At 40.5% G+C, this 26,959-nt stretch overlaps 1 protein-coding gene across 4 annotated transcripts in view; it reads left to right on the top strand.

Annotated features, from left to right (window-relative positions):
- spas (spastin) overlaps positions 1 to 26,959 on the top strand; it is a 444,303-nt gene that overhangs the window by 395,175 nt on the left and 22,169 nt on the right. For all 4 annotated transcript variants that reach the window (XM_071664998.1, XM_071664997.1, XM_071664996.1 and 1 more), the window contains 2 exons: positions 8,119 to 8,309; positions 10,278 to 10,471. In XM_071664998.1, the coding sequence (XP_071521099.1) occupies positions 8,119 to 8,309; positions 10,278 to 10,471 (385 nt within the window). The remainder of the gene's footprint in view (positions 1 to 8,118; positions 8,310 to 10,277; positions 10,472 to 26,959) is intronic.

Below are 26,959 nucleotides of genomic sequence, written 5' to 3' on the forward strand. Positions count from 1 at the left end.
AGAGAAAAAATGGGTGTGTTTGAAGGAATAGTAGTTTCAACAATATTATATGGTTGCAAGGCATGGGCTATAGATGGGGTTGTACAGAGGAGGGTCAGTGTGTTGGAAATGAAATGTTTGAGTACTATTTGTGGTGTGAGGTGGTTTGATCGAGTATGTAATGAAAGAGTAAGAGAGATGTGTGGAAATAAAGAGTGTGTGGTTGAGAGAGCAGAAACTGTATTGAAATGGTTTGGACATATGGAGAGAATGAGTGAGGAAAGACTGACAAAGAGGATATATTTGTCAGAGGTGGAGGGAACAAGGAGAAACAAATGACCAAGTTGGAGGTGGAAGGATGAAGTGAATATGATTTAGAGCGATCAGGGTCTGAACATACAGGAAGGTGAGAGGTGTGCAAGGAATAGAGTGAATTGGAACAGTGTGGTCGTCTTGCTGTCAGTGGACTGAACCAGGGCATATGAAACGTCTGGGGTAAACCATGGAAAGGTCTTTGGAGCATGGATATGGATAGGGAGCTGTGGTTCCGATACATTACACACAACAACTAGAGACTGAGTGTGAATGAATGTGGCATTTTTTGTCTGTTTTTCCTGGCACTACCTTGCTGAAGTGTGGTTTAGCAACACTATTTCATGTGGAGTGGGGTAGCAACAGGTATGAACAAAGGCAAGCAAGTATGAATATGTACTTGTGAATATATGTATATGTTGATGTGTATATGTATGTATATGTTGATATGTATATTTATGTATATGTGGTTGTATCGGCATTTATGTATATATGTGTGTATATGAGTGGATGGGCCATTCTTCGTCCGTTTCCTGACACTGCCTCACTGACGCGGGAAACAGCAATTAAGTATAATAAATATATTGATAATTATCTATCATAGCAAATGGGGGAAAGAATACTGCCCACATATTCCATGCCTGTCACAGAAGGCAACTAAGGGGGATGGAGGCAATTGGCTGGAAATCCTCCCTCCCTGTATTACTTTCCGAAAGAATGATAATGAGTCAATTGAGGAATTTTACCTCTAAGCTTTTTCCATGATGTGGGTATTGTTAGAAAGAGTGAATGTTATAGTAATAACAGGTATGCTTATTGAGTTAAGAGGAGGAATTACAGGACCATCTTCTTTAAAGGAGAGAAGAGATCTGCCAGGAATTTCTGATTGAGGAATGGGTAGAAACTGGGCCTTTGAGCCATTAAGCTTAATCGGACTTTGTCAACAGAACTCAGATATCCTGTTCAAGTTTGGATGTATTGAAGAAGTTTTATCATGATGAGATGCTGATCGGGTGCAAGAAGAAAGAAAAAAAAATTGAAGAATGTGGAGAAATGCAGCGTTGAGTCATCAGCATATAAGTGCACTTGATGATTTGTGGAAAAGGAAATTGTTGATAAGGAGAAAAAATGTAGGAGACAGGATAGAATCTTGAGGGACACCACTGTTGATGAAAGTGTTAGAAGTTGATCCATCAACAACAATGGAGATAGATCGGCATGAGAGAAAGCTAGATATGAGGGAGCAAAGTGAAGGAGGGAAGTCAAAAGAGGAGAGCTTAGAGATGAGACCCCCAGTGCCACATGCTGTCAAAAGCTTTGGATATGTTCAGAGCAACTACATAGGATTCCCCAAAATCTTTCAGGGATGGCGACTAGACATTAGTAAAACAGCAGACAATATCACCTGTGGATATTGCCTTACGGAAGCCATACTGGGGATCAGAGAGAAGAATGTGAGATTCAAGATGTGTGAGGATATAGGAGTTGAGAAGGGATTCAAAGGCTTTGGAGAGGGTAGATATCAAAGTAAGAGGATGATAGTTAGAGGAATTAGAATGGTCACCCTTCTCATGGATGGGATTTACAACACATACGTCCTAGAAGGAAAAATTCTGGTTTTTAAACAAGAACGGACAGATGAGGAAGCACAAGTGCAAATTCAGGGGCACAGTATTTCAGATTCAAAGACTTTGGAGAGAGCAGACACCAAAGTAAAAGGATGATAGAAGAATTAGAATGGTCACCCTTCTCAGGGATGGGATTTACCAACACATGCTTCCAAGAAGAAGGAATAATTCTGGTTTTCAAACAGAAATGGACAGACAAGGAAGCAGAAGTGCAAATTCAGAGGCACAGTATTTTAGCACATGGAGATGGATGATATCAGGACCATCAGGACCAAAAGCTTGCTTGTGTTCAGAGAGAGAAGTGCTTTTTGGATAGTTTAAAAAGATATAGCAGGAAGGGACATGTGATTAGTATGAGCAGCATCAGGGGATGAAGGAATGCTAGATTCATCTAAGTTAGAGTTAAAGGAGAAATGGGAACCAAGGAGAGTTGCTTTTCTCCGGAAGAAACTGCTATAGTACTGTCAAAAAGAAAAGTGTAGGAAAGATAGAACAACAGAAGGTTTTAGCAATACCCTGAGCTTAAGACCAGAAAGACCTATCACTGGATGTTGAGGGGAGGTTATCACACTTTCTTTGAATAAGGAAATGCTTAAAAGATAATGTATTTGCAGACTTTTTTGGACAGTGATAAATGCTGAATGGGTGTCGGAGGAAGGAGGATTTAATCAGGCTCTATATAGATAACTGAATAGGTTTGGACTAGAATACCAATCACCTATACATAAGACATATCCTTTATTAAGATGATATGACAAGAATGTGTCCACTTATGATCCAGAAATATTTTATTTCAGTCTGTTCCAGTATGTACTAAGACATTTAAGATATGATTAATAAAAGCATCACATATCACTACTACCCACCTTGGTATCAGAAGGGTTAGTGACATTTGCTTAGTGAGCCAGCATTTTAGTGGTTGTCAACTTGCACTCCTCGGACCCAGGTAGCTGTCTTTTCGTTTTGCCTCGCTAACATGTGGACTATTGGTAATCTGTCTACAAACATGCAATCTCCTTGCCATATGTAACACTAAACCACACCTAACTCACGCTGCTCATTCTTCGTAACTCTAGATTTTCCTTTGGTGAGTACTATGTGCTAGCTCCGCCTTTTAGCAAAATGGTAAGAGCAGCAGATAGCAGTAGGAGGTAGCAACATTTGGGTTAGAGCATTAGGTGGAAGTAGGAGTTAGGAGCATTAGATAGAAGTAGTGATTAGGAACATTAGTTAGGAGCCTCTGCAGACAGTGTGTTAGAGTTGACCTCTGCCAGTGGCCTGTTAAAGGTGAGGCACTAGAGGCTAAGAAGCAGCACTGGAGTTTTTTAGTTATGGAGACAGTGTTGCTGTGGCCACCCCTTTGAGGGATTTCCAATTGGAACAGGCGTCAGAGATATATATAGATAGATTAGACATAGCACAGATTTTTTCTTACCAGATTTATGGTGTTTTGATGGCATTCATTGTTTGAAGCCTAACCCACCCTGAACATACAACTTTTGTCAATGTGCAGGCCTTGAAAATGCATGAATGTTCCTTGGAATTTTTCTATGTAAGTTTAGCATAGCTTACACTTTCTATATCTTATCATGTGGAGTAGGCTTATTATTGTCAGAAAAACGGGGCATTTGCTGTAATTGTAAAAAGTTATCTTGCGGAATGAGTTTGCCAGAAATATTCATAACAGATACTCTCTATATAGTCCAGTATTCATTCACTCTATGTTTCTTTGCACAATACAGTTCATGATGAAATCTTATGAAGTGATGCATACTTGTATTCATAACAAAGATTAGTCTCTCTCACATTAAAGTCCATCAGATCACATTAGAATACCCCAAAAGATAATTCAGTTCTTCGAAATCATCATTAACTGATCAAGAATGCATATACCCAGAGTTGCATTTATTAACAGTAATTGTGTTGGAGAAAAATTCATGTGAGCCTATATCCACTTATCACAACGTATATATAAAGGCTTCTCTTTACCTGTGCTTGGGTCATGTCCCTTCACATTTTCAGAACTGGAGTCAGGTTTTTACTCTTGTCTCTTTATCACAGATGTCCAGTAAATCCTTTTCTTTCATACTTGATTGCCATTCCCTGCATTAGCAAGGTACCGTCAGGAACAGACAAAGAAAGGCCACATCCGCTCACATCTATTCTCTTATCTGTCATGAGAAATGCACTAAAACCACAGCTCCCTGTTCACAACTATGCCCCACAGACCTTTCCGTGGTTTATCGTGGACATTTCACTTCTGGTTCAGTGCATTGACAGCACACCAACTGTATGCTGTAACATTCCAATTCACTCTCTCATTTACATGTATGTTCAAGACAATAATTTCATCTGTTGTAATAGTTTGGGTTCAGAGTTACTGCCCCTGGCAGCATTAATCTGTACACCTGCTACCTATCTGTCTCTCTATATCTATGATACCCATTCCCTGCAGGAACTCCCTCAAGGGGCTGGCCATTACAAAAGAGTCTCTGTAGCAGTTGAACTCCAGTGCTGCTTCTTATCTGTTAGTGCCTCATACTTAAAAGGCCACGGGTAGAGGGCAGTTCTAGTGCTGCTTTGCTATCACAGCATTATTGAGCCTGCTGAAAGGAAAAATGCCACAAATGCATATGGTAACAGTTTGGCATGCCTATTACCATATTCTTACCCAAAGAAATCCACCCTGGTATGCACATTTTTTTTTATGTGCTTGACCTTATACAGGATAGCAGCAATGGGTATAAAAAGAAAATGTCACATTCAGGACACATGCAGTGAATTGATTAACACAATGTTTTGTGACTGTTGTTCTCTTATAATCCAGATAATTATGTGAATCTTGATATTATTACATTCTCTGTGCTAAAACATGATCATTCTCTTTTTTCATACATGTTAGACATTTCTCACTTACTAAAGTAGTGCTAGGAACAGATAAAGAATGGTATTTACTCGCATCCAATCTCTAGCTGTCATGCATATTGCACCAAAACCAGAGAGTCCCCCAACACACACACATCATACCCCCAGTTCACAGCTAAGCCCCATAGATCTTTCCATGTTTTCCCCTGACCACTTCATGTGCCTTGGTTCACCACATACCCTCCCACATATCACATCACTCTAGTTAGCCCACTCCCATGCATGCTTCACATCATCCTGTATATTCATACCCTGATCACTCAAGGCATCTTTCATTACATCCTTCCATCTCCTTTGTGGTCTTCTACTTGTTCCCTCCATTTCTGGAGAACTTCAGTGAAGGGGGCTAATGGGGAGATGATAACAAGTAGTGGTGATATGAGAAGGAGATGGAGTGAGTATTTTGAAGGTTTGTTGAATGTGTTTGATGATAGAGTGGCAGATATAGGATGTTTTGGTCAAGGTGGTGTGCAAAGTGAGGGGGTTAAGGGAAATGATTTGGTAAACAGAGAAGAGGTAGTAAGAGCATTGCCGAAGATGAAAGCCGGTAAGGCAGCGGGTTTGGATGGTGTTGCAGGGGAATTTATTAAAAAAGGGGGCGACTTTATTGTTGACTGGTTGGTAAGGTTATTTAATGTATGTATGACTCATGGTGAGGTGCCTGAGGACTGGCGGAATGCTTGCATAGTGCCATTGTACATAGGTAAAGGGGACAAAGGTGAGTGCTCATATTACAGAGGTATAAGTTTGTTGAGTATTCCTGGTAAATTATATGGAAGGGTATTGATTGAGAGGGTGAAGGCATGTACAGAGCATCAGACTAGGGAAGAGCAGTGTGGTTTCAGAAGTGGTGGAGGATGTGTGGATCAGGTGTTTGCTTTGAAGAATGTATGTGAGAAATACTTAGAAAAGCAAATGGATATGTATGTAGCATTTATGGATCTGGAAAACGCATATAATAGAGTTGATAGAGATGCTTTGTGGAAGGTATTAAGAATATATGGTGTGGGAGGCAAGTTGTTAGAAGCAGTGAAAAGTTTTTATCGAGGATGTAAGGCATTTGTACATGTAGGAAGAGAGGAAAGCGATTGGTTCTCAGTGATTGTAGGTTTGCGGCAGGGATGTGTGATGTCTCCATGGTTGTTTAATTTGTTTATGGATGGGGTTGTTAGGGAGGTGAATGCAAGAGTTTTGGAAAGAGGGGCAAGTATGCAGTCTGTTGTGGATGAGAGAGCTTGGGAAGTGAGTCAGTTGTTGTTCGCTGATGATACAGGGCTGATGGCTGATTCTTGTGAGAAACTACAGAAGCTGGTGACTGAGTTTGGTAAAGTGTGCGAAAGAAGAAAGTTGAGATTAAATGTGAATAAGAGCAAGGTTCCTTGGTACAATAGGGTTGAGGGTCAAGTCAATTGGGAGGAAAGTTTGAAAGGAGAAAAACTGGAGGAAGTAAAGTGTTTTAGATATCTGGGAATGGATTTGGCAGCGGACGGAACCATGGAAGCGGAAGTGAATCATAGGGTGGGGGAGGGGGTGAAAATTCTGGGAGCCTTGAAGAATGTTTGGAAGTCGAGACCATTATCTCGGAAAGCAAAAATGGGTATGTTTGAAGGAATAGTGCTTCCAACAATGTTGTATGGTTGCAAGGCTTGGGCTATGGATAGAGTTGTGCACAGGAGGGTGGATGTGCTGGAAATGAGATGTTTGAGGACAATATGTGGTGTGAGGTGGTTTGATCAAGTAAGTAATGTGAGGGTAAGAAAGATGTGTGGTAATAAAAAGAGTGTGGTTGAGAGAGCAGAAGAGGGTGTTTTGAAATGTTTTGGTCACATGGAGAGAATGAGTGAGGAAAGATTGACGAAGAGGATATATGTGTCAGAGGTGGAGGGAACGAGGAGAAGTGGGAGACCAAATTGGAGGTGGAAAGATGGAGTGAAAAAGATTTTGAGTGATTGGGGCCTGAACATGCAGGAGGGTGAAAGGCGTGCAAGAAATAGAGTGAATTGGAACGATGTGGTATACTGGGGTCGATGTGCTGTCAATGGATTGAACCAGGGCATGTGAAGCGTCTGGGGTAAACCATGGAAAGTTCTGTGGGGCCTGGATGTGAAAAGGGAGCTGTGTTTTCGGTGCATTATTACATGACAGCTAGAGACTGAGTGTGAATGAATGGGGTCTTTGTTGTCTTTTCTAGCACTACCTCGCACACATGAGGGGGGAGGGGGTTGTTATTTCATGTGTGGCGAGGTGGTGATGGGAGTGAATAAAGGCAGACAGTATGAATTATGTACATGTGCATATATGTATATGTGTGTGTGTTTATATATATGTATACGTTGAGATGTATAGGTATGTGTATTTGCGTGTGTGGACGTGTATGTATATACATGTGTATGTGGGTGTGGGGGGCCATTCTCTTGTCTGTTTCCTTGCGCTACCTCGCTAATGCGGGAGACAGCGACTAAGCAAAATAAATATGAATAAAATATATATATATATATATATATATTCTTATGATTCCACGGGGAAAATGAAACGTGCAAAATTGTGATCCTTTCCAACATATATATGTGTGTGTGTGTCTGTGTGTGTGTGTGTATGTGTGGGAAAGGATCACAATTTTGCGCGTGATCAAGATATTCCTATGAGTCCACGGGGAAAATGAAACACGATAAGTTCCCAAGTGCACTTTCGTGTGATAATCACATCACCAGGGGAGATACAAGAGAAATATAACATTAAGTTGATATACATCGAAGAGACGAAGCTAGGACACCATTTGGTAAACATGTGATTGGACAATCACATTTACCACCTCACCAAGGTAGTTGATACTTCAGGGGAAAATTTTCAGTCTACTGTCCTTCCTTCTCTTAGTTTCTTTCTGTGACACACTGGAGATATATGGATAGCACTGGTACCTGTTTGAAATTATCTATATATACTGAATGGGGAGGGAACTTTACACTGATGGGGCTCCATCTCCTGAATGTTCTTTGCTGTCATCCAACTCTTAATTTATGTTTGCTGTTTGTATTCTTTCTTCCCTCTACCTATGGAGAAAATGCATTTTCTTATGTATTATGATTAGTTATGATACTTCATATACTAACTGGAAAGCAAATATGTCATGTTTTAGTTTTATGAAATTTGGCTTCTTTTGGGACCTGTGTTATGAGATATATGTTTAAGGCTTATTGAGTCAGCATTGCTCTTGAAGATAGTGTTCATTGACTTTTTCATTTCATGCTGTACTAAGTTTTTTATCCATTTGCAGCCATCAATAATATTCATAGATGAAATAGACTCTTTACTGTGTGAAAGAAGAGAGGGGGAGCATGAAGCTTCAAGAAGACTTAAAACTGAATTTCTTGTTGAATTTGATGGACTTAGATCAGATCCTGATGAAAGAATTCTTATCATGGGTGCAACAAACAGACCTCAGGAGCTGGATGATGCTGCCCTCAGGTAACTTAGAGATCCTCCTTAATTAGTTTTAATAGAAGTGATAGTGGTATTCATATAATTTTTATATGTTTTTTAATTATTGTGTGTTATTTACATACACATGACTGACACACACAAGGTCATCAACCTATGATTTTAGAGATCCTCCTGAATTAGTTTTGATAGAAGTGATAGTGGTATTCGTATAATATGTATGTTTTGTAATTATTGTATGTTATTTACATACACATAACTGACACATGCAAGGTCTCCAACCTATGATTTCATTCCAGTTTACATAGATTGGATCTGGTGCACATAAGCCTCAGTTTGTGTGCACTGTTAAGTAAATAAAGCTTTTATGTGCCAATTAGAGTTCCTAATATCTCTTCTTAGTATGTACAGTTAGACCATAGATTTTACCCCTTAAGTGTCTGGCAATGTGGCAAACTAATTCAAAAATTCTGAACAAAACTCTCACGTCAGATTTCACATTGGTAGTCTTGCTTTCCTTGTACTGGAATGTGAGGAGCCACTAGTGACACCTTTCCAATCACTCACTGTTATACACTGATGTTGCAATTATGCTTACCAGTTGTAATGAGACGACAGGAAAGCTAGTGTTCAGTTTGAAATACATTATCCCCAGAAGTAAGAGTAATTTATGATGTGAGTATATGAAGTTAAATCATCAAGTAGGAACTATGTTGAATGTTTACCTGAATATCAGTTGCCCTCCATTTTAAGCTCCAGGATGAGTTTTGGGGATATTTCATATGAAATAGCATGGACTGTTATTTTAAGCCACTCCCCAGATTTGAGCCTTCACTTGAAACCACACACAGAAATTACATTTAAAACTGCTCTTACTTTTTTATGTAAGCAACAATGTTCAGTAATAGAAAACACTGAAATCACTGAATACTTAGAGAAATACAATTTCTAATGCAATGAGAAAACTCTACCTCTCCCACTTTGTTCTTCCCAAGTTTAATGTTTTGTGCATGTAACTACTTTTGCAATCACCTCCTTTCTATACATCTTACCAAGCACACTCGACAAACTTTAACTTCTGTAATTTGAACACTCCCCTTTATCCCCCTAGCCTTTATGCAGTGGCACTGTACAGGCATTCTGCCAATTCTCAGGCACCTTACAATAACCCAGATCCATATTGAATATTCTAAAATATTTTGTAGTGTTTTGATAAATCTTATTCCTGGAGACCTCCCAAAACTTTTAGGGCTCATTCCATTAAAGGTTTAATACTTTGACTGATAATGTACAGTAGTGTGTTTTTTGACATTTGATTCATGTTTTGTGTGAAAAGTAAGATGAGAAGTCTCTCCCAGGAATTTAATGCCCCTTAATTTGTGGAATCCTGAAGTAAAATAGGATTCATTATCCAGTGACCCCACCAAATTGTGTTTTCCAAGAACACTTCTCCATTAAGCAGGGACTAGATATATAGATATTTTGGGAAGAGTGGATTTATACTTCCTAGAAAATGTAATGTATAGTGCATTGTACAGATTGTAACTTTCTTGAATGAACTTTATTTTTGTGCAGCAGAATTTGCATAAAAATTGCATTGTACAACATGAATATACATCTGAGAAAATTAACAGTTGATTTCATCAATGAGTTACATTGTCATTGCTAATCATTTTCAGACTAAGATTATTTTCCAGTACCAAGAAATTCTAGCTCTTATGTTTTTGTGGTGTGAATGTGCTATTTTTACACTAACGGTAACATACTTTAAGAATCACCCTGTCACCATGTTCTGAAACCACCCATTCATTTCTGACTTCTGGAAATATAAGTTGTTTTGTTCTACCATGGGTTGGGGTGACTCCTTAAGCCCTTCTAGGGATTGGCTCCAGGTGTATTATCTTCATACCCCAATGCTATTTCTAAATATTTTTGTAATTGACATTTTTTGATGTTATATTTTTCAATTTCTTTACGTCCAGTTTTGAATTACAGGCGATTCAACAAGCGTGTGTATGTATCTCTGCCAAATAAAAATACACGCATATTACTGATAAGTAAGCTTATGGCTAAGCAGAAGTCAGACTTATGTACTCGAGACATGGACACATTGGCTACATTAACCGAAGGATATTCTGGATCAGACCTGACATCCTTAGCCAAGGATGCCGCTTTAGCACCAATCAGAGGTAAGATAAACAAAAACTCATTATACAAAATGATAATGGTCAAGCAACTGTTAATGGTAAGAATTGTGTTCATTCTCTGAAAAGTAAAGATCATAATCAAGTAATGATTAGTGTAAGGTTCAATGGCCAGCAAACATCTCTGTAATTTTTGACATTCACATGGGGGAGAGATGGTAGTTGATTAGCCAGCCGAATTAAGGATGGCATTTTAGGAAGTTTCAGAGGTAAGGCAGTGCAGCAGACATGAAACATAAGCTTGATGATTTAGCAAATAGCAAAGATAGGGATAGTGATAATCAAACTGTCTGTAAAGGTAAGGATGATGGCTGTCAGCCATCAGTGGCAAAAAATTTTGTATATTCCTTTATGATCATAATGGTCAACAGCACTGACTTAAGTTAGGATGATGGTTCATCAATTACTGTGGAAGAGAATGATGGTTTAGTAAAGAGAGGTAAGGTAGTAATGCAGCAAACATCTCTCAATTTACATACATACATAGTTGATGAACAAATAGCTGTCAGTATACATATGCGATTCAACAAGCGTGTGTATGTATCTCTGCCAAATAAAAATACATGCATATTACTGATAAGTAAGCTTATGGCTAAGCAGAAGTCAGACTTATGTACTCGAGACATGGACACATTGGCTACATTAACTGATGGATATTCTGGATCAGACCTGACATCCTTAGCCAAGGATGCCGCTTTAGCACCAATCAGAGGTAAGATAAACAAAAACTCATTATACAAAATGATAATGGTCAAGCAACTGTTAATGGTAAGAATTGTGTTCATTCTCTGAAAAGTAAAGATCATAATCAAGTAACTATTAGTGTAAGGTTTAATGGCCAGCAAACATCTCTGTAATTTTTGACATTCACATGGAGGAGAGATGGTAGTTGATTAGCCAGCAGAATTAAGGATGGCATTTTAGGAAGTTTCAGAGGTAAGGCAGTGCAGCAGACATGAAACATAAGCTTGATGATTTAGCAAATAGCAAAGATAGGGATAGTGATAATCAAACTGTCTGTAAAGGTAAGGATGATGGCTGTCAGCCATCAGTGGCAAAAAATATTGTATATTCCTTTATGATCATAATGGTCAACAGCACTGACTTAAGTTAGGATGATGGTTCATCAATTACAGTGGAAGAGAATGATGGTTTAGTAAAGAGAGGTAAGGTAGTAATGCGGCAAACATCTCTCAATTTACATACATACATAGTTGATGAACAAATAGCTGTCAGTATACATATGTTATTAAAGAGGTAATTCTTATGTATATAATTAGAAGTTATTGTTCGCTGATGATACAGCGCTGGTGGCTGGTTCAGGTGAGGTTGATGACTGAATTTGGTAGTGTGTGTGAAAGAAGAAAGTTGAGAGTAAATGTGAATAAGAGCAAGGTTCAGCAGGGTTGAGGGACAAGTTAATTGGGAGGTAAGTTTGATTGGAGAGAAACAGGAGGTGAAGTGTTTTAGATATCTGGGAGTGAACTTAACAGCGGATAGAACCATGGAAGTGGAAGTGAGTCACAGGGTGGGGAGGGGGCGAAGGTTCTGGGAGCATTGAAGAATGTGTGGAAGGCGAGAACATTATCTTGGAGAGCAAAAATGGATATGTTTGAAGGAATAGTGGTTCTGACAATGTTTTATGGTTGTGAGGCATGGGTTATAGATAGGATTGTGCAGAGGAGGGCAGACATTTTGGAAATTAAAATATTTGAGGACAATATGTGGTGTGAGGTTGTTTGATCGAGTGAGTAATGAAAGAGTAAGAGAGATGTGAGGTGATAGAAAGAGTGTGGTTGAGAGAGCAGGAGAGGGTGTTTTGAAATGGCATGGGCTATAGATAGGATTGTGCAGAGGAGGGCAGGGTTAAATCTACATATAATACAAGGAATAAGAATACAAAATGACAAGCAAATTGATCGGTTACAAACGCTTTTGTTAACACTTAACATTCAATATTCTACATTCCAGGTAAGATTTCAAACCAGGAGATCTCTTTCCTTTATGACAATTTGTTCGATAACATTACACTTAGACCCTTTTATAACGAGTTATAATTCTATGATACTCAATTATAATGGGCAAAACAATTAAGGGCCTGTATAGCACTGCACATGGATAACAGGCTTACAGCAGGAGAGACACTGCTTACCTCGCTGGGCTAGAGAGAGAGAAAATCAAATCTCAGTGGGTGTCATGGATATTTATTACAAGTAAAGACGAGCGTCCGCCCTGCTGATACTGGTTGGAGGGTCCTAAGGTCCATCGCACATCCTGCGTAGATCACCTTCCTTTGTCCTCTTGTTTAAACATGCAGCGATGACATGTCCCTTACGGTGGTGAAATATCCCATAGCTGATTGACAACTTAATCTCACGCCTCTGATAAGGGTCCGGGTGCTCAAGGACAAATGGCCATCTGGCTTCAAAACAGGATTACACCACCATACACAAGGACACACACACAGGTTATATACACGAACATGTGGGCACACGCACATACGTTCGTAACAAAATTGAAATGTATATGTATGTATGTGTACGTGTATGGGCGTTTATGCATATATGTGTATGTGGGTGGTTGGGCCATTCTTCATCTGTTTCCTTGCATTACCTCGCAGATGTGGGAAACAGCAGTTAAGTATAATGATACTAATGGTTACACTTGAATTGGATTCATAAGACAGTCATATTTCATATTTTCAGATTACTTCAAATATTTTGTCTTCACTGCATTCCCAGTTCCATGGGATTGATTAGGTACATGCAGCCACTTCTCAAAGTACACATACACATCTTGAGTTTATTCCCTGACCATAGACCTCGCAGCACATTTAACACTGATAGCACTCTTATCTGCCTGTGAATTGATACAAAAAGACTATGTCTTTTTATCACAAAAAAAAAACACTGTAATTACATGAGAACACGGTCACTGAATTGTTTTTGCGTTGAAAAAACAGGCAGTGACCAAGGTAGGTCTTGTTATATCTTGAAGATGTAAATGTACAAAAAATAACGTTGCAGCATTAAACTATTATAGATCAATGTAAAACTATGTATATGCTTGAAAGTATTTTGTATGTCATTAAGATAAAGGCAAAGTACACAGAGGTAATGTGTAACAGTCTGTCACATGTTTTCCTGACAGAGTTTGGAAACTAATGAACTATTCTGTTACATCCTAAGCTCTCTCCTGGGTCCTTAACTTATTAGACTAAATTTATGATGAAATGGAATTTCATGAAAATTTCTGTTAGAACCCAAACTTAGTCTGGTGGGCTTCAGTGTGTCGTTGGAAGCTAAATTCTGATATATTGAAGTCTGTTAACTATATGTACACTGCATTTGCAAGTATCTACCGAAACTTTCAAAGTAGGTGGTAGTTGCAAGGCAGATAACAACCAGGGAGGTATATTACCAGTACTACCCGCCTGGGTAGTGACATCTGCTTAGTGAGCCTGCACTTTAGTTGTTGTCAAGTTACATTCCTTTACCCTACGTAGCAGTCTTTTCTTTCTGCCCAATCAACGTGTAGACTACTGACATTGGCCACAAACATAGAATCTCTCTTTGTCATATGTAACACTCGGCAACATATAACTCGAGCAGCTTAGTTTTTGTAACTTTGTAACTTAAGATTTTCCCGCAGTGAGCACTATGTGCTAGCCCTGCCTTTTGGCAAAATAGTAAGATTATTAGATAGAAGTAGTAGATAGGAACATTTAGGCAGGAGCATTAGGTAGAAGTAGCAGGTGGGAGTATTAGATAGAAGAAACCATTAGAAACATTAGGTAGGAGCCTCTACAAACACTGCACTAGACATGCTCTCTGCCAGTGGCCTGTTAAGGCTGAGGCACTAAAGGCTAAGAAGCGGCACTGGAGTTCTTTAGTTATGGAGACTCTATTGCCATGACCACCCCTTTGAGGGAGTTCCAGTAGGAACAGGTGTCAGAGATAGATAGATAGATAGAAAATTGACTTTTCAAAGTAATTGACTTTCTGAAACATTATGGTAATTTAAAACACCTTTCAAAACTCGTGGAAAAGTTCATCAGAGTTCAAACCATACAAGACCCAGTTGTCCCATTCAGACTGTTACTAGTTGCCTCCAATCTACCTATTGGATTGTATTTAGGTAAACTGGATCATCACCTTTTTAGTGATGGTCAAGAATGCTAACATTACCCTAGGATCTCCTCCAAAGAAAGAGTCTGTGTTACCCAGGACTTATTACTAAGGAGTGTTGATGTTACCCAGGACTTCTTTCCAGAGGCTCCTGAAGCCCAGGGCTGCCCTGCTTCAAATGATAGACAACTGTTGTGTACTGTAGGTAGTATACTCATATTCAAATAAAGGATAAGTGCATTAGATACTTTTCCCTGCACTTCAAATAAGTAATCGGGCATCACAGTCTCATCAGTAGATCTTTACCAACTCGCCAAACTTTCCAAGCAAATCCTAAAAACTTATGATCCAGAGCCTCAAGTTACAATGTTTTTGACTTATGACATTATAGAGTTTGGCACTATACATTATATGGGCTGACAACCTTTTGCTCCAACTCGTGACAAATTTGAAGAAGCAAAAATTTTTTGCCATATTGTTACGACTCCTATCCTGGCAGGGACGCTTATTATTTGTTACTATCCTAGCAGGTTCATCAATTTATTTGTTAAGCACACTGGATATTGCTATGTTAATGTTATGGGATGAAAACAAACCCCAGGGTTACATCTACATATAATACAAGAAATAAAGAGTACAATATAACAAAAGCACTTTAGTCAAGTACAGACATTTTTGCTAACACTCGACATTCACCATTCCACATTCCAGGTAAGATTTCAAACCAGATCTCTTTCTGCGTTATAACAAGTTGACTTTAGAAAGATGATACAAGACACTTGTTTGTTGGGCAATTTTCTAGTAAGTTATGATACATTATTACACTCAGAGCTAACATGACAGTCTAACATCTTACAATGTAGGGCCACAGGGGCTAAGGGTTGAGACAAGGAAACATACATACATGCTGGGCACATGACTGATGAAGGAATCATGGCTGGACTGTTGTCAAGGCCTTTATTTTGAGGGGCAGCCAGCCAGAAGTGGCCTGCCCCGCCTTGACCTGCCACATTCAGCTGCAATAGGGGTAAGAATCCACAATTACTCTGGATTGGTCAGAAGACTGATTGTAATGCCCTCATCCCAACATGATTGGCTGGAGGCCTAAGGTCTGGTCCTCATACTGTGTCTCTGATGACACAATCAGGATGGTTGGGCGACCTTTCCCAGGCATGACCTTGTGGCTGACCCCAGGTCACTTAACAATGTGACCTGAAGAATAATTAACAGCTGATTGCGACATGGACAGCTAACTTGGCCACCTGGCATGAGGTGTGTGAGATCCCAGGTAGTCATAGGGAGTGGCTGAAGTCACCATGTGGCTTACTTATAACATCCAGCTTTCTATAAGAGACACTACAAACATGCAGGTTCATAACAATATTTTAAGTTTGGGGAAAAAAAAAAGCTTTCTTTTGATAATAAAGTATATAGTATCATTGTAATTTGAGGTATGTGTGTACTTACCTTACATATTTTCATGATATCACAACAAAATACCATTTCATGTGTATCCCACAAATTAGTGAAATATATTAATTTGTGTTGATTGCAGTCTGATTATTTACCACATCCACATCAATTGTAGGCATTTCATTGTGTCTGCAAGAAATGTTAGAAATGCTCTTGGGTTTACAGTTAATTCAGGGGATGAAATAGTTAACCGTAGAGTCTCTACCAGTAATCGTCCTCATAATTTGAAGTTCTTATTTCTTTATCACACATATCTAGTTAAGAGAGAACAGGTAATGAAAGATTTGTGGAAGATGAAATCTGGCACGGTGGCAGTTTTGGATGGTATTGAAGTAGAATTTACTAAGAAGGGGTGACTGTTGTTGATTGGTTGGTAAGGAAATTCAACTTATGTATGGATCATGGTGAAGTGCCTGAGGATTAGCAGAATGCATGCGTAGTGCCATTGCACAAAGGCAAAGGGTATAAAGGTGAGTGTTCAAACTATTGTAGCCTACATTTGTTGAGTATTCCTGGGAAATTATCTGGAAGTGTATTGATTGAGAAGGTGAAAGCATGTACAGAGCATCAGATTGGGGAAGAGCCGTGTGGTTTCCAAAGTGGTAGAGGATGTGTGGATCAGGTGTTTGCTTTGAAGAATGTATGTGAGAAATACTTAAAAAAACAGATGGATTTATATTTAGCATTTATGTATCTGGAGAAGGCATATGATAGGGTTGATAGACATGCTTTGTGGAAGGCCTTAAGAGTATATGGTGTGATAGGTAAGGAGCAGAGAGGGGAGCCAGGTGAGGATATTCCCTTAGAGGCCCAGTCCTCTGTTCTTAGCGCTACCTTGCTAACGCGGGAAATGGCAAATAGTTTGAAAGAAAAGAAAGGTAAGTTGCTGGAAGCAGTGAAAAGTTTTCACCAAGGATGTAAGGCATGTGTATGAGTAGAAAGAGAGGAGTGATTGGTGCCCAGTGAACGTCTGTCTGCAGCAGGGGTGTGTGATGTCCCCATGTTTGTTTAATTTGTTAATGGATGGGGTTGTTAGGGAGGTAAATGCAAGAGGTTAGGAGAGAGGGGCAAGTATGCAGTCTGTTGTGGATGAGAGGGCCTGGGAAGTGAGTCAGTTGTTGTTCATTAATGATACAGCTCTGGTAGCTGATGTAAGTGAGAAGCTGCAAAAGTTTGTGACTGAGTTTGGAAAAGTGTGTGAAAGGAGAAAGTTGAGAGTAAATGTGAATAAGAGCAAGGTTGTTAGGCTTATTAGGGTTGAGGGACAAGTTAATTGGGATATAAATTTCACTGGAGAAAAATTGGATGAGGTGAAATGATATAGACATCTGGGAGTGGACTTAGCAGCGAATGGAACAATGGAAGAAGAAGTGAGTTCTGGGAGTGATGAAGAATGTATGAAAGGAGAGAACATTATCTTGTAGAGCAAAAATGGGTGTTTGAAGGAACTGTTGTTCCAACAGTGTTATATGGTTGCGAGGCATGAGCTATAGATAGAGTTGTGCGGAGGAGGTTTGATGTGTTGGAAATGAAATATTTGAGGTTACTATGTGGTTTGATCGAGTAAGTAATGAAAGGGTAAGAGAGATGTATGGAAATAAAAAGTATGGTTGAGAGAGCAGAAGAGGGTGTGTTGAAATGGTTTGGACTGAAACAGTGCATGTGAAATGTTTGGGGTAAACACGGAAAAATCTGTGGGGCCTGGATGTGGATAGGGAGCTGTGGTTTCAGTCCATTGCCCATGACAGCTAGAGACTGAGTACGAATGAATGTGGCTTTTTTGTCTTGTTTTCCTTTCGGTACCTTGATGAAGCAGGGGGTGGCAATGCTGTTTCCTGTAGGGCGGCTTAGCTCCAGGAATGGATGAAGGCAGCAAGTATGAATACATACATGTGTATATATGTATATGTCTGTGCATGTGTATGTATATGTTGATGTGCATGCGTGTGTTTAAGTGCATGTATGGGTGTTTATGGGCTGTCTCCCACATTAGTGAGGTAGTGCAAAGAAACATGAAAGAATGGCCTAACCCCACCACATATACATGTATATACATAAATGCCCACACACGCACATATACATACCTATACATTTCAATGTATACATAAATATGAATACACAGACATATACATATATACACATGTACATATTCATACTTGCTGCCTTCATCCATTCCCATTGCCACACGACCACTCATGAAATGGCATCCCCCTTCCCCCACATGTGCATGAGATAGCGCTAGGAAAAAACAACAAGGTCACATTCATTCACACTCAGTCTCTAGTTGTCATGTGTAACGCACTGAAACCACAGCTCTCTTTCCACATCCAGGCCCCACAAAACTTTCCATGGTTTACCCCAGATGCTTCACATGCCCTGGTTCAATCTATTGACAGCACGTCAACCCTGGTATACCACATTGTTCCAATTCAATCTACCCCATGCACATCTTTCACCCTCCTGTATGTTCAAGCCCCGATTGCTCAAAATCTTTTTCACTCCATCCTTCCACCTCTAATTTGGTCTTCCACTTTTCCTCTTTCCCTCCAACTCATACACATATATCCTTTTTGTCAATCTTTCCTCACTCATTCTCTCCATGTGGCCAAACCATTTAAATACACCCTCTTCTGTTCTCTCAACCACACTCTCTTTATTACCACACATCGCTCTTACCCTTTCATTACTTACTCGATCAAACCACTTCACACCACATATTGTCCTCAAACATTTCATTTCCAACACATCCACCCTCCTCCGCACAACCCTATCTATAGCTCATGCCTTGCAACCATGTCACATTGTTGAAACCACTAATCCTTCAAACGTACCCATTTTTGCTCTCCGAGATAATATTCTGTTCTTCCACACATTCTTCAACGCTCCCAGAACCTTTGCCCCCTCCCCCACCCTGTGACTCACTTCTGCTTCCATGGTTCCATCCACTGCCAAATCCACTCCCAGATATCTAAAACACTTCACTTCCTCCAGTTTTTCTCCATTCAAACTTACCTCCCAATGAACTTGTCCCTCAACCCTACTAAACCTAATAACCTTGCTCTTATTCACATTTACTCAACTTTCTTCTTTCACACACTTTACCAAACTCAGTCACCAGCTTCTGCAGTTTCTCACCCGAATCAGCCACCAACCCTGTATCATCCACAAAAGACTGTATACTCGCCCCTCTCTCTCCAAACCTCTTGCATTCACCTCCCTAACAACCCCGTCCTTAAACATATTAAACAACCATGGAGACATAATGCACCCCTGCCACAAACTGACATTCACTGGGAACCAATCACTTTCCTCTCTTCCTGCTCGTGCAAATGCCTTACATCCTCGATGAAAACATTTCACTGCTTCTAGCAACTTACCTCCCACACCACATACTCTTAATACCTTCCACAGAGCATCTCTATTAACTCTACCATACCATATGCCTTCTCCAGATCCATAAATGCTACATACAAATCCTTTTGTTTTTCAAAGTATTCCTCATACATTCTTCAAAGCAAACACCTGATGCACACATTCTCTACCACTTCTAAAACCACACTGCTCTTCCCCAGTCTGATGCTCTATACATGCCTTCGCCCCTCTCAATCAGCACCCTCCCATATGATTTCCCAGGAATACTCAACAAACTTATACTGTTCGCCATTTCCTGAATTAGCAAGGTAGCATTAAGAACAGAAGACTGAGCCTTTGAGGGAGTATCCTCACTTGGCCCCCTTCTCTGTTCCTCTTTTGGAAAATTGAAAAACAAGAGGGGAGGATTTCTAGCCCCCCACTCCTTCCCCTTTTAGTCACCTTCTGCGACATGCAGGGAATACGTGGGAAGTATTCTTTCTCCCCTATCCCTAAGGATAATATATATATATTATTATTATTGTTATACTTTGTCGCTGTCTCCCGCGTTAGCGAGGTAGCGCAAGGAAACAGACAAAAGAATAGTCCAACCCAGCCACATACACATGTATATACATACATGTCCACACATGCACATATACATACCTATACATCTCAACGTGTACGTATATACACACTCAGACATATACATATAAACACATGTTCATAATTCATACTGTCTGCCCTCATTCATTCCCATCGACATCCCGCCACACATGAAATGACAGCCCCCTCCCCCCGCATGTGCGTGAAGTAGCACTAGGAAAAGACAACAAGGGCCACATTTGTTCATACTCAGTCTCTTGCTGTCATGTATAATGCACCAAAACTGCAGCTCCCTTTCCACATCTAGGCCCCACAAAACTTTCCATGGTTTACCCCAGACGCTTCACATGCCCTGGTTCAATCCACTGACAGCACGTCGACCCCAGTATACCACATCATTCCAATTCACTCTATTCCTTGCATGCCTTTCACCCTCCTGCATGTTCAGACCCTGATCACTCAAAATCTTTTTCACTCCATCTTTCCACCTCTAATTTGGTCTCCCTCTTCTCCTCATTCCCTCCACCTCTGACACATATATCCTCTTTGTCAACCTTTCCCCACTCTTTCTCTCCTTGTGACCAAACCATTTCAAAACACCCTCTTCTGCTCTCTCAACCACACTTTTTATTACGACACATCTCTCTTACCCTTTCATTACTTACTCAATCAAACCACTATTCCTTCAAACATACCCATTTTTGTTTTCCAAGATAACGGTCTCGACTTCCACACATTTTTCAACGCTCCCAGAACTTTCGCCCCCTCCCTCACCTTATGATTCACTTCCACTTCTATGGTTCCATCCGCTGCCAAATCCACTGCCAGATATCTTAAACACTTCACGTCCTCCAGTTTCTCTCCATTCAAACTTACTTCCCAATTAACTTGCCCCTCAATATTACTGTACCTAATAACCTTGCTCTTATTCACATTTACTCTCAGCTTTCTTCTTTCACACACTTTACCAAACTCAGTCACCAGCTTCTGCAGTTTCTCACCAGTGCTGTATCATCAGTGAACAACGACCAACTCACTTCCCGAGTCCTCTCATCCACAACAAACTGCATACTTGCCCCTCTCTCCAAAGTTCTTGCATTCACCTCCCTAACAACCCCATCCATAAACAAATTAAACAACTGTGGAGACATCACGCACCCCTGCCGCAAACCAACATTCACTGAGAACCAGTCACTTTCCTCTCTTTCTACACGTACACATGCCTTACATCCTTGATAAAAACTTTTCACTGCTTCTAACAATTTGCCTCCCACACCATATATTCTTAATACCTTCCCGAGAGCATCTCTATCAACTCTATCATATACCTTCTCCAGATCCATAAATGCTACATACAAATCCATTTGTTTTTCTAAGTATTTCTCGCATACATTCTTCAAAGCAACCACCTAGTCTACACATCCTCTACCTCTTCTGGAACCACTCTGCTTTCCCCAATCTGATGCTCTATACATGCCTTCACCCTCTCAATCAATACCCTCTCATATAATTTCCCAGGAATACTCAACAAACTTATACCTCTGTAATTTGAGCACTCTCTCTTATCCCCTTTGCCTTTGTATAATGGCACTATGCAAGCATTCCGCCAATCCTCAGCCATCTCACCATGAGTCATACATACATTAAATAACCTTACCAACCAGTGAACAATACAGTCACCCCCTTTTTTAATAAATTCCACTTCAATACCATCCAAACCCGCTGCCTTGCTGGCTTTCATCTTCCGCAAAGCTTTTACTACCTCTTCTCTGTTTACCAAATCATTTTCCCTAACCCTCTCACTCTGCACATCACCTCGACCAAAATGCCTTATATCTGCCACTTTATCATCAAACACATTCAACAAGCCTTCAAAATACTCACTCATCTCCTCACATCACCAGTACTTGCTATCACCTTCCCATTAGCCCCCTTCACTGATGTTCCCATATGTTCCCTTGTCTTACGCACTTTATTTACCTCCTTCCAGAACATCTTTTTATTCTCCCTGAAATTTAATTCTACTCTCTCACCCCAACTCTCATTTGCCATCTTTTTCACCTCTTGCACCTTTCTCTTGACCTCCTGCCTCTTCCTTTTATACATTACCCACTCATTTGCATTATTTCCCTGCAAAAATCATCCAAATTCCTTTCACTAATAATCTTACTTCTTCATCCCACCACTCACTACCCTTTCTAATCTGCCCACCTCCCATGCTTCTCATGCCACAAGCATCTTTTGCGTAAGCCATCACTGCTTCCCTAAATACATCACATTCCTCCCCCACTCCCCATATGTCCTTTGTTCTCACCTTTTTCCATTCTGTACTCAGTCTCTCCTGGTACTTCCTCACACAAGTCTCCTTCCCAAGCTCACTTACTCTCACCACTCTCTTCACCCCAACATTCTCCTTTCTTTTCTGAAAACCTTTACAAATCTTCACCTTCACCTCCACAAGAGAATGATCAGACATCCCTCCATTTGCACCTCTCAGCACATTAACATCCAAAAGTCTCTCTTTCACGTGCCTATCAATTAACACGTAATCCAGTAACGCTCTCTTGCCATCTCTCCTACTTACATACGTATACTTATGTATATCTCTTTTTAAACCAGGTATTCCCAATCACCAGTCCTTTTTCAGCACATAAATCTACAAGCTCTTCACCATTTCCATTTACAACACTGAACACCCCGTGTACACCAATTATTCCCTCAACTGCCACATTACTCACCTTTGCATTCAAATCACCCATCACTATAACCTGGTCTCATGCTTTGAAACTACTAACACACTCACTCAGCTGCTCCCAAAACACTTGCCTCTTATGATCTTTTTTTTTCTCATCCCTAGGTGCATCAATAGTCACCCATCTCTCTCCATCCGCTTTTAGTTTCACCCATATCAATCTAGAGTTTACTTTCTTACACTCTATCACATACTCCCACCACCCCTGTTTCAGGAGTAGTGCTACTCCTTCCCTTGCTCTTGTCCTCTCACTCACCCCTGACTTTACTCCCAAGACATTCCCAAACCACTCTTCCCCTGTACCCTTAAGCTTTGTTTCACTCAGAGCCAAAACATCCAGGTTCCTTTCCTCAAACATACTACCTATCTCTCCTTTTTTCTCATTTTGGTTACATTCACACACATTTAGACACCCCAATCTGATCCTTCGAGGAGGATGAGCACTCCTTGCATGACTCCTTCTGTTTCCCCTTTTAGAAAGTTAAAATACAAGGAGGGAAGGGTTTCTAGCCCCCCGCACCCATCCCCTTTAGTCGCCTTCTACGACATGTGAGGAATGCGTGGTAAGCATTCTATTTATTTATTTATTATACTTTGTTGCTGTCTCCTGTGTTAACAAGGTAGCGCAAGGAAACAGACAAAAGAATGGCCCAACCTACCCACACACACATGTATATATACACATACACACATATACATACCTATACATTCCAATGTATACATACATAAACATACATATATACACATGTACAGAATTCATATTTGCTGCCTTTATTCATTCCTGTCACCACCCCGCCACACATGAAATGACAACACCCTCCCCTTGCTTGTGTGCGAGGTAACACTAGGAAAAGACAACAAAGGCCACAGTCGTTCACACTCAGTCTCAAGTTGTCATGTATAATGCACCGAAACAAGGGAGAATGGTTTGGTAAACAGAGGAAAGGTAATGAAAACTTTGCAGAAGATGAAAACCAGCAAGGCGGCGGGTTTGGATGGTATTGCAGTGGAATTTATTAAAAAAGGGGGTGACTGTGTTGTTGACCGGTTGGTAAGGATATTCAATATATGTATGGTTCATGCCTTAAGATTGGCAGAATGCATGCATAGTGCCGTTGTACAAAGGCAAAGGGGATAAAGATGAGTGTTCACATTACAGAGGTATAAGTTTGTTGAGTATTCGTGGGAAATTATATGGAAGGGTAGATTGAAAGGATGAGGGCATGTACAGAGCATCAGACTGGGGAAGAGCAGTGTGGTTTCAGAAGTGGTAAGAGGATGTGTGGGTCAGGTGTTTGCTTTGAAGAATGTATGTGAGAAATACTTAGAAAAACGAATGGATTTCTATGTAGCATTTATGGATCTGGAGAAGGCATATGATAGCATTGCTCTGTTGAAGATATTAAGAGTATATGGTGTAGGAGGTAAGTTGCTAGAAGCAGTGAAAAGTTTTTATCAAGGATATAAGGCATGTGAACAAGTAGGAAGAGAGGAAAGTGATTGGCTCCAATTAAATGCTGGCTTGCGGCAGGGATGCATGATGTCTCTGGTTGTTTAATTTGTTTATGGATAGGGTTGTTAGGGAGGTGAATGCAAGAGTTTTGAAGAGAGGGGCAAGTGTGCAGTTTGTTGTGGATGAGAGCGCTCAGGGAGTGAGTCAGTTGTTGTTCGCTGATGATACAGCACTGGTGGCTGATTCAGGTGAGAAACTGCAGAAGCTGGTGACTGAGTTTGGTAAAGTGTGTGAAAGAAGAAAGCTGAGAGTAAATGTGAATAAGAGGAAGGTTATTAGGTACAGTAAGGGGTAAGTCAATTGGAAGGTAAGTTTGAATGGAGAAAAACTGGAGGAAGTGAGGTGTTTTAGATATCTGAGAGTGGGTTTAGCAGTGGATGGATCCATGGAAGCGAAAGTGAGTCACAGGGTGGGTGAGGGGGCGAAGGTTCTGGGAGCATTGAAGAATGTGTGCAAGGTGAGGACATTATCTCGGAGAGCAAAACTGGGTATGTTTGAAGGAATAGTGGTTCCAACACTGTTATATGGTTGCGAGGCATGGGGTATAGATAGGGTTGTTCAGAGGAGGGTGGATGTGTTAGAAATGAAATGTCTGAGGACAGTATGTGGTGTGAGGTGGTTTGATTGAGTAAGTAATGAAAGGGTAAGAGAGTTGTGTGGTAATAAAAAGAGTGTGGTTGAGAGAGCAGAAGATGGTGTATTGAAATGGTTTGGTCACATGGCTGTCTCCCACATTAGTGAGGTAGTGCAAAGAAACATGAAAGAATGGCCTAACCCCACCACATATACATGTATATACATAAATGCCCACACACGCACATATACATACCTATACATTTCAATGTATACATAAATATGAATACACAGACATATACATATATACACATGTACATATTCATACTTGCTGCCTTCATCCATTCCCATCGCCACACGACCACTCATGAAATGGCATCCCCCTTCCCCCACATGTGCATGAGATAGCGCTAGGAAAAAACAACAAGGTCACATTCATTCACACTCAGTCTCTAGTTGTCATGTGTAACGCACTGAAACCACAGCTCTCTTTCCACATCCAGGCCCCACAAAACTTTCCATGGTTTACCCCAGATGCTTCACATGCCCTGGTTCAATCTATTGACAGCACGTCAACCCTGGTATACCACATTGTTCCAATTCAATCTACCCCATGCACATCTTTCACCCTCCTGTATGTTCAAGCCCCGATTGCTCAAAATCTTTTTCACTCCATCCTTCCACCTCTAATTTGGTCTTCCACTTTTCCTCTTTCCCTCCAACTCATACACATATATCCTTTTTGTCAATCTTTCCTCACTCATTCTCTCCATGTGGCCAAACCATTTCAATACACCCTCTTCTGTTCTCTCAACCCACTCTCTTTATTACCACACATCGCTCTTACCCTTTCATTACTTACTCGAGCAAACCACTTCACACCACATATTGTCCTCAAACATTTCATTTCCAACACATCCACCCTCCTCCGCACAACCCTATCTATAGCTCATGCCTTGCAACCATGTCACATTGTTGAAACCACTAATCCTTCAAACGTACCCATTTTTGCTCTCCGAGATAATGTTCTGGCCTTCCACACATTCTTCAAGGTCCCAGAACCTTTGCCCCCTCCCCCACCCTGTGACTCACTTCTGCTTCCATGGTTCCATCCACTGCCAAATCCACTCCCAGATATCTAAAACACTTCACTTCCTCCAGTTTTTCTCCATTCAAACTTACCTCCCAATGAACTTGTCCCTCAACCCTACTAAACCTAATAACCTTGCTCTTATTCACATTTACTCAGCTTTCTTCTTTCACACACTTTACCAAACTCAGTCACCAGCTTCTGCAGTTTCTCACCCGAATCAGCCACCAACCCTGTATCATCCACAAAAGACTGTATACTGGCCCCTCTCTCTCCAAACCTCTTGCATTCACCTCCCTAACAACCCCGTCCATAAACATATTAAACAACCATGGAGACATAATGCACCCCTGCCACAAACTGACATTCACTGGGAACCAATCACTTTCCTCTCTTCCTGCTCGTGCAAATGCCTTACATCCTCGATGAAAACATTTCACTGCTTCTAGCAACTTACCTCCCACACCACATACTCTTAATACCTTCCACAGAGCATCTCTATTAACTCTACCATACCATATGCCTTCTCCAGATCCATAAATGCTACATACAAATCCATTTGTTTTTCAAAGTATTCCTCATACATTCTTCAAAGCAAACACCTGATGCACACATCCTCTACCACTTCTAAAACCACACTGCTCTTCCCCAGTCTGATGCTCTATACATGCCTTCGCCCCTCTCAATCAGCACCCTCCCATATGATTTCCCAGGAATACTCAACAAACTTATACTGTTCGCCATTTCCTGAATTAGCAAGGTAGCATTAAGAACAGAAGACTGAGCCTTTGAGGGAGTATCCTCACTTGGCCCCCTTCTCTGTTCCTCTTTTGGAAAATTGAAAAACAAGAGGGGAGGATTTCTAGCCCCCCACTCCTTCCCCTTTTAGTCACCTTCTGCGACATGCAGGGAATACGTGGGAAGTATTCTTTCTCCCCTATCCCTAAGGATAATATATATATATTATTATTATTGTTATACTTTGTCG

Source organism: Panulirus ornatus, chromosome 9 (assembly GCF_036320965.1).
Source record: "Panulirus ornatus isolate Po-2019 chromosome 9, ASM3632096v1, whole genome shotgun sequence".
NCBI lineage: Eukaryota > Metazoa > Arthropoda > Malacostraca > Decapoda > Palinuridae > Panulirus > Panulirus ornatus.